Genomic DNA, 9,187 nt, shown 5'->3' with positions numbered 1-9,187 from the left:
TTTTGTACACATCGAGTGGTTGGGGTCTGGAATGCAGTGCCTGAGAGTATGGTGGAGGCAGGTTCAATCAAGGCATTCAAGAGAAAATTAGACGTTCATTTAAAAAGAAACGATATGCAGGGTTACAGAGGGGTGGCAGGAGAATGGCATTAGGTGAAATGTTCATTCGGAGAGCCAGTGCAGACATGATGGGCCGAATGGCCTGCTTCTGCACTGTAATGATTGTGTGATTCTGTGCTCCTGTGAATGGTGTTTTTTAATGTAAGCTGGGGTTGTTGTTGAAATCTGTCACAGAATGTTTTATGTGGCAGTTTTGGTTTGGATCCAAACTTCCCTATGAAAGTTCATGGCCATGATCCCTGGTTTCACTACCTGGTGATAATTTTCCTCTCTGTGACTCTGTGCACATTCCCAGCTCCTTCCTGCACAATCCCAGATCAAACTGCATGGAGATATTGGCACTGATAAAGGATCAGATAGGGCAAGGAAAATCACCAGCTGGTCAGTAAAATATTTTAAGTAAGTCATTGTGATGGAAACAAGGATCTATCCTGTTTTAAATAATAAATATTTGCAATTTTTATTCAAGTGTGGACAAATTTAAATTGGTCTCCATTCGCTACATATTTAAATCAGAATTAAGAGGACACATAACTAAGTGGTCAAAGTTCAAGTTAAACCTTCTTTAGGGAGGCTCATTATCTATTAAGCATTTACATTCATGAATTTCTTTGTGTTTCTGGTTTGTTACTGCAGGAAATAATTCACGGTGGAACAGTTTTCATAAATAGTGAACAAATCAGTTTTATCTACCATTGTGCCAACTGGGACATCAAATGAATGAAGGGCCTATAACCAGGCTGGTCCCCATATTGTTCAATTTCCTATTTTGTTGTGCTGGATCATGGGCTAATAAGGACTTTGAGGACTCATTCTTCATGTGAAGCTATCATTCATCAATGGATTCAAGAGTTACCGGGGAACAGCTGAGATTTCTGAAACAGATTATTATAGTTGCAAAAAGCAAGTGCTGTATTGGAATTTTTACCTGCAACTTTACTTGCATTTGTGTATTATGGTTCCATTTTTTGTAATATACCATTTGTAGTTTTTGCCTGAAATAGGAATTCTTTCAGCATGAGATCAGGAGTATATAACAGCCACTCTGCACGCTGTCTGGGATAACCCAGCGGTAAATGAGTAGATTGTTAATTTCAAGGCAGTATACATCCCATTCATTACAACCAATATAGACATATTTCACTTCGAAAGGCCTACAAGCTTGCTTATCAGAGCTATCTCTTGACTTCCATGAAAATTAACATCATGTCACAAATGTGCAATTATGATATTACCAATTTTAAGTACAACAATTTTAAAGAACAAAGAACAAAGAAAAGTACAGCACAGGAACAGGCCCTTCGGTCCTCCAAGCCTGCGCCGATCATATTGCCCGTCAACTAAAACATTTTGCACTTCCGGGGTCTGTATCCCTCTATTCATCCTATTCATGTATTTGTCAAGCTGCCTCTTAAACACCACTATTGTACCTGTTTCCACCACCTCCTCTGGCAGCGAATTCCAGACACTCACTACCCTCTGCATAAAAAACTTGCCCCGCACATCACCTTTATAGTTTTCTCCTCTCACCTTAAATCTATGTCCCCTAGTAATTGACTCTTCCACCCTGGGAAAAAGCTTCTGACTATCTACTCTGTCCATGCCACTCATAATTTTGTAAACTTCTATCAAGTCACCCCTCAATCTCCGTCAGTCTAGTAAGAACAATCCGAGTTTCTCTAACCTCTTCTCATAGCTAATAACCTTCAGACCAGTCAGTATCCTGCTAAACTTCCTCTGCACCCTCTCCAACGCCTCCATATCCTTCTGGTAATGTGTCGACCAGAATTGCACACAATATTCCAAGTGTGGCCTAAACAAGGTTCTATACAGCTGCAGCATGACTTCCCAGCTTTTATACTCAATACCCCTGCCAATGAAGGCAAGCATGCCATATGCCTTCCTGACTACCTTATCCACTGCGTTGCCACTTTCAGTGATCTGTGGACCTGTACACCCAGATCTCTCTGCCCGTCAATGCACTTAAGGATTCTGCCTTTTACTGTGTAATTCCTGCCTGTATTAGACCTTCCAAAATGCATTACCTCGCACTTGTCCGGATTAAACTCCGTCTGCCATTTCTCCGACCAAGTCTCCAACCGATCTATATCCCGTTGTATCCTTTGACAATCCTCTTCACTATCTGCAACTCCTCCAACCTTGGTGTCGTCTGCAAACTTACTAATTAGTCCAGTTACATTTTCTTCCAAATCATTTATGTATACCACAAACAGCAAAGGTCCCAGCACTGATCCCTGCGGAACTCCACTAGTCACAGCTCTCCATTCAGAAAAGCACCCTTCCACTGCTACCCTCTGTCTTCTATGACCAATCCAATTCTGTATCCATCCTGCCAGCTCACCTCTGATCCTGTGCGACTTTACCTTCTGTACCAGTCTGCCATGAGGGACCTTGTCAAAGGCCTTACTGAAATCTATGCATATATCAGCCACTGCCCTTCCATCATCGATCATCTTTGTCACTTCCTCAAAAAGCTCGATCAAGTTAGTGAGATACGACCTCCCCTTCACAAAACCATGCTGCCTCTCACTAATACGCCCATTTGCTTCCTTTTAAAGGCATATTTCTGTTTTCAAGCCTTTACGTTGAGTTTATAAGACTTTTTGAAAATGGAAGTATAGACAGACAACATGGCAACTTCCAGTGTTTATTCAAATCTCGTCAGACTCATATCTTTAGAGCTGGATACAAAGAGTTATTCAAAATCCAAAAACCCCTCCAGGCATGTACATTGAATTCTAAAAGGTGTGAAAAACCCTTTTACTTCTGATGGAACAGGGGACAGGAAGGGACTTCAACATAACAGACTCCTTTGCTTGGTGGAACAATGGTTCATTAAAATTAACATAGCAGCCATTTTAAGTTTTCGAACTGTATAAAGTCTGCTTGCAAACAGCCATTTTGTGTTCAGAACTGGAAAAACTCAGAAACAACATCAGAGAGGGTTCTTGGCCAAGGGAAAACAAAGAAGAAGGTATTAAGCAATCAACGTCTGTTCTGCCAAAAGAGCCCAAGGCAGTCTGTAAGTGCCTTCACCACAGAATTAGTGAGGAATAGGAAACCTTCTCACTCTCCCAAAAACCTTCTGACCTGCTGAGTCCACCTAAAAACACAAACCTCCAAATAGTCAACTGCGGAAGCCATCTCAGCTGCTAAACCGATACTCAAATTTCAACCCCTTCACTTTGGAAAGAAGGAATTCAAACAACAGTCTCACAGTGGTCCTGCAACACACAAAGACTGATTGTAAATTTCATCTTTATTATCTTTTCCCTTTATCTGCATTTTAATCTTTGTATCTGTATTTTAGTTAATAAATTTATCACATTTAACTAAGTAACTTACAGCAGTAAATATTTTAATAAACTAACCTTTATCTTGTTTAATGTCTACTGGGTTATTTTTCAAATTGAACCAGTCATGAATTAAAAGTGGGCTACATATACACACACAAGTTCTCAGCTTTAAGGAAACACCTTATACATGGTTGTGACAACCAAGAGAAATCTGAATCAATATTGCTTGTTCCTATACTGTCATCCTAAGTAAAAATTAGCCCTGTGCAGTACAAACTGATTAAATAGGGCCATGGGATCTTTTATATCCACCCGAGTGGGCAGACAAGGCCTCAATTTAACATTTCAACTGAAAGACAACACCTCATAGGTGCTGCACTGAAATGTCAGCCTAGATCTGGGGTGGGCAAACTTTTTAACCTGAAGAGCCTTTTAAAAAAAAATACCTAAGATAAAAACTATTGGGAGCTTCAAAATGAATATTCACATTTCTAAACTAAATGTTTGGTAAATTACCAAGTGTCTCTGCTCTGGTAGAAAGCATAATTTGCATACACAATAAATAAAAAGCAGGCATTGAATTTATGAATCAATAGAAAATTAACTGGAATTAATTTAGATCAAACTCTGAATTTTCTCATTATTTGACTTGCTTTTACTATAATTTTGTCAATAAAGTCATCTCTAAAGCAAACTTTAAGTTGTGTATAGTTAAGACAATTTTTTTGGCTATTAATTCTGGTGAAAAAGGCTTCTGATAGCACATTCAGAAAAATTTGTTACCTCAACCATGTCAGAAGTGTTAATAGTCACAATCGTAAAACCTCGAAGCAAAGGCATTATCTATAGCCATAGTGTAGTTATGCCAATCAAAGAGGTTTATTTACAGCACAAAGATTTATTTTGTTAAAATAATCATGTAAATTTGTAAAGTGCAGCATAATGATTAGAATTTTATCGGCACAATAAAAGCATGGCTCTTACACTTCTTGACTTAGGGCTGGATTTTACAGCACCAACTCCGCTCCCCCCCTGCCAACCCTGGATATGTTTTCGGTGGTGGGGGCATGTAAAATACAGGGTGTGCCCAGCTCACCACTTTCCCTTCCACCCCTAAGCTGTCCCCCATAAAATATTAGATGGACAGCCACCGAATTTGGCAGCCCACCCGCCATATTTAAATAAAGAATTAAAGCTCATTTGAGTTTGTTGCCAAGCCGACTGACCGGGCTGTTAACACCGCATATGCCATAATATGGTTGGCGTGGGCAGAAAGTTGAAAAATTGGGGAAAGGGAGGATGTGTACTGGGGGCACCCCTCCACAACCTCTCCCCAAGATGTCACACCCACTTCCTTGCTTGCTGCCTTCACCTCCAAAACTCGGTGCCCAACTCCCTCTCCCACCTCCCTGGGCCCTCAGATCTCTCCCCACCCTGAAAGCCAGGGACTTATCTGTCTCCGGCAGCCATCACTATTCTTCTTGCTCCTCCTTGCAGTTCCACGGTGCCCACCGCTGAGCTCTGGCACTGCTTGCAGTGCCCAGCTCTCTCGAGGGCAGGTCTTCCTCCCACCGAGGGGTGGAAATCCTGCTCACACCTACTTTATCCAACCAGCAACACTTTACGGTTGCGGGGTAGGCTTCATCCAGGTGTGCCAACTGCCGGCCAACTTTCCTTCCGGGGATGGGGGTTGCAAGCAGACCACCCCCACCCCCACCCCCTCCCCCATAAAATCCAGCCTTTAATTTATTAGGGTTTTTTCATGTTAGTGCATTGCAACTGGAGAAGGGTGGGAGCCTCAAATTAGATTCTAAAGAGCCACATGTGGTGCAAGAGCCCCCTGGCCTAGATACGTGAGGTACTGGAGAGCGATTTGAACCCAGAATCTTCCTCAGAGACAAGAGCCACTGAACAACAACAGACAGCTGAAAAATATTTAAATTATAAACACATACTAAAGGTGTCTAACTTGTAGGCATCACAAAGCTTAAGCATTAGCATCTGATGAGGCAATATTCTCATCTAAGGTAAAGCACCAATGACATTTGTTATCAAAAGTGCTTAAGCACCAGCGACCTCACAAGTAAGAAAAATGGAAGAATCACTGAATTGGCTACAAGGAGAGGGAATTTCTATACCTAGGCCAGGATTTTCCAACTCCAACGTGGCAGGACCCACCACGGGAGATTCGTTGGCCCAACCAAAAGTCCATTGAAGTTCAGCAGGACTGGATAATCCTGGTGGCGGACATGGCTGGAAAATCCCTGCCCTTCGGTTAAAATGCTTGTGAAGAGGGTTTAACACATTGTTTGGCAAAAACGCCTTAACACTGAATCAGTAAAATACTTGAATGGATAAGTCTAAATTTTTGAAATTAATTTAAACGTTTGATTCATGTATTGCATACCTGTTTAACAAGGATGGATATCATTGGAAGAGACAGTAGAGGGAAATGTGCTTGGAGTTTTTATTCTCTTAAACTTTTTGTGGGAAAAATTGGATAAGGGCATGATGGCACTCTCATTTAAATTAGCAGACAGCACCAAGCATCATGCTGCACACCTCAGTAGGGGCCTAAATTCATGCGAGACCACTTAAAGTCAACCTGCAGCCCTTAAAGGTGAGGGGCATTCTGGCTTCAGCACGTGGAAATGGTTCAAGATTTTAGCAGAAAGAGGGGTGGAAATGACGCAGCGGGCCAGAGAGCAGGCTTCAAGGTTCTCCAATGCAGCACTGAAGGCTTCAAAGCAAAGGCTGGGCAGGAGGAGAGGTGGGGCAGCGGCAGAGGTTTCCCCAGACAGAAACTACAAAGGCAGTGGGAGCAGATGACTGTCATATGGTTGATGTCAGTTGTCTAGTCCTGAGGACTAGATGCAGTGTGGCAAGAAGAATAATCACCTCACTTAAGTTGTCAAGGTTCCTGAATGCAACTGCACATGCTATATCCTCACAAGGAATTGCTAACCTCACATGTTCTATTCACCACACCCACATCAGTCACCTAACAACAGTTTCTTTCAACCATGACTTTATACCTCACATTAAGAACCTTTATGCCTCACTTCACCCTCACCTACTTAGCACAGCTGCAAGACTCACTCTCAAATCTTACAGTTTGCACACGCTGCCTCTATTCAACTATGATTGGCACATCATGTATTGCACCACCCTCACCAACACATGTACCTCTCTTGCAGGACAAGGCCATCTGCAGTCTCATCCATTGTAATTCAGCAGCTTTCCACCTGCCATGCTGCAGCCATAGAGCTAGCACTGTGTAGGAGCACTGGGCCAGGCAAAGGCACATGCAAGATAGGCACTAAAGGAAGGCACAAAAGTTTATATATTGGAAGAGATGTTGAATAAATTTGTGATGGAATTGCTTTTTGTGGTGTCTTTTATTTCAGTATTACAGTCGGTCCATAACACAAGGATAGTAAGGTGTGTGACTGTTAGGCATTTCGAGTTGTGTTCAGTGAAACTGGAGTTGGACAAGCCAGTCACGGACAGTCCAACTTGAGTGGGAATGCACTAATACAAAACAAACTGCAGGTGCTGGAAACATGAAATTAAAAACAGAAAATGGTGGAAATACTCAGCAGGTCAGGCAGAATCTGTGGATGTTTAAAAAAAAGTGCTCATAGGCTGGATTTAGTCAGCCCGACAGGGTCTCGCCCTGGTCAGAGAACCCGCAGGAAACGCCTGTCAGTTCCATGGGGGAGGCCCGACGGTATTAAGGGACCTTCAGGCGGCAGAAGCACCCGCCTGCCAAGAGCTGCTAGCCAATCAGAGACCGACAGCTCTCCATTGCTTGACAGTGCCACTGGTAGCGGTGGCAGCTGCCAGTATTACACCCACCAGATGTCCAGGATTGCAGTGGAACCAAAGGTGAGGGCGGGATGAGGAATCACGGGGTGAGAGCCATGAGTGGGGTGTGGGGTTGCAGGACTTGGAGGCAAGACCACGGTAGTGGCTTTCAGAGGCACCCCCTCTTCCCAATGCTGAGCCCCTTGATCATGCCTGATAAGGATACCCATCCCCACTTCTCTGGGTGGGGGGGGGTGATGGGCTTTTTGCTGCTGGGAGACTGACAGGGGGCCTTCCTGCATCAAGTAGGCCAGGCCGCCATAGTTCCCATCCCAATGGGCTGTATTAAATCTAGTCCAGTATTTCAGATCGGTGACCTTTCATCAGACCTGATGAATCGATAGATTTGGAGATATATTGGAAAAGCTGTCTTGAGGTAGAAGGATCAACCATTGTTTCAATGGCAGAATAGATACAGGGGCCAATTTGGTCTACCCCTGCTCCTTTTTCATATATTCTTATGTAAATATGATTTGAAATGCTTGGAAAATAAGTTCTAACAATACTTAAGTTTGAATTGAAATAGCATCAATATTTCATTTAAAATTAGGAGGCTTTTTAATCTTTATGATATCACCATTGATTTTAAATGAGTTTTCCTGCATTTATAGTGAATCCAGATGGTTGGAAGATGGAGTGAAGTGTTCTACTTTGCAATGAGAATATAATGCGAAACAAATGGAAGACATGACAGAGATTTCACTGACGTATAAAACAATTTGTCGGTGATGGAATAGTTAGTTGCAGATGCTTCTGTGCCTGTTGCACCCAGGTACAAGTTGAAGCTCCTGACTGAACAGAATCATGGCGATTTTTTAATATTTGGGAATTATGAAAATGACAGCATTAAATGTTTACATGTTCAGAATCCTTGAAATGCAAACACAGTAAATTCTACTACAGCAAAAAGCCCATGTGTTGTGCTATGGATTCCTGTTAGAGCCAAACCTGACTGATCAGCAACCTGCTAGGGTTCCCAGCTTTATAGAATCCTACAAATTTGTTTGCAGGCATTGGAAAATGACAGGCGGTAATTTATTGGATATTTTAACAGGGCTGCGGACTCAAATTTATGTTATTTTCAAAAATGACTATCGTGCAGCCCATTGGCTTACTGACAGAGTGCCCTGCCAGTTTTTCTGGACCATGTATTGCTGTGCTGTGTAGAAATGCCGCTACTAAATTTTCATTCAACCACAAACAAGAGGAACCATTAACATGTTGCATCTATGGCTATTTCGACTGACGTGGTCCCAGTTTCAATAGGTCACCGGTGCTTCAGAATTTATAATCTTTAGAATGATCGATCTAAACAGAGTTGTACTTGGTGACCGCTTTGGTGTCTTCGGAGACAGGGTGTTTGGCCAGTTCTGCTGGCAGCATGAGGCGGGTGCTCTGGATCTCCCTGGCCAAGATGGTGTGGCGCTTGTTGTAGTGAATGAGGTGAGAAGCCTCGGAGGCGATGCGCTCAACAATGTCGACAACGAAGGAATCCATAACACTCATGGCCTTGGATGAGATCCTGGTGGAAGGGTGGATCTGGGTCAGTGTAAGTGGAACAGCTGTGCTTGCAGGATTTTCTCTGGGCTTCTTGGTGACTTTAATCAGCAACTGCTTTGACGCCTTGTAGGTTGGCATCACCATTAGCCACAGCTGCCACCTCAGCCATTCCTCTCAACTTGGACCTAGAAGTCTGACCATGGGGATCCTTATTCCCAGTCCTTACTGCTAATACAGCAAAGCTCTTTTGATAGGATAAGTCTGTGGAGGGACCTAATGTGATTATACTAAGCATTACAGCACTCAGGTACAACCCAAACTGCTTTAGATTTCCTAGCACTTCACACTGCTTCGAATCACCAAGGGCAAAGTTTTCTGGTTGG

General features: G+C 42.9%; 1 protein-coding gene across 1 annotated transcript; it reads right to left on the bottom strand.

The window, feature by feature from the left end:
- Positions 1-8,612: 8,612 nt before the first annotated feature.
- Positions 8,613-8,948, bottom strand: LOC121269502 (histone H2B-like). The gene has a single exon (XM_041174102.1). The coding sequence runs from the start codon at positions 8,946-8,948 to the stop codon at positions 8,613-8,615; it is 336 nt and encodes a 111-aa protein (XP_041030036.1).
- Between the last annotated feature and the right edge of the window lie 239 nt (positions 8,949-9,187).

Source organism: Carcharodon carcharias, chromosome 25, assembly GCF_017639515.1.
Source record: "Carcharodon carcharias isolate sCarCar2 chromosome 25, sCarCar2.pri, whole genome shotgun sequence".
NCBI lineage: Eukaryota > Metazoa > Chordata > Chondrichthyes > Lamniformes > Lamnidae > Carcharodon > Carcharodon carcharias.
Note: the sequence above shows the minus strand (reverse complement) of the source record. Positions and strands in the feature narration are given on the sequence as shown.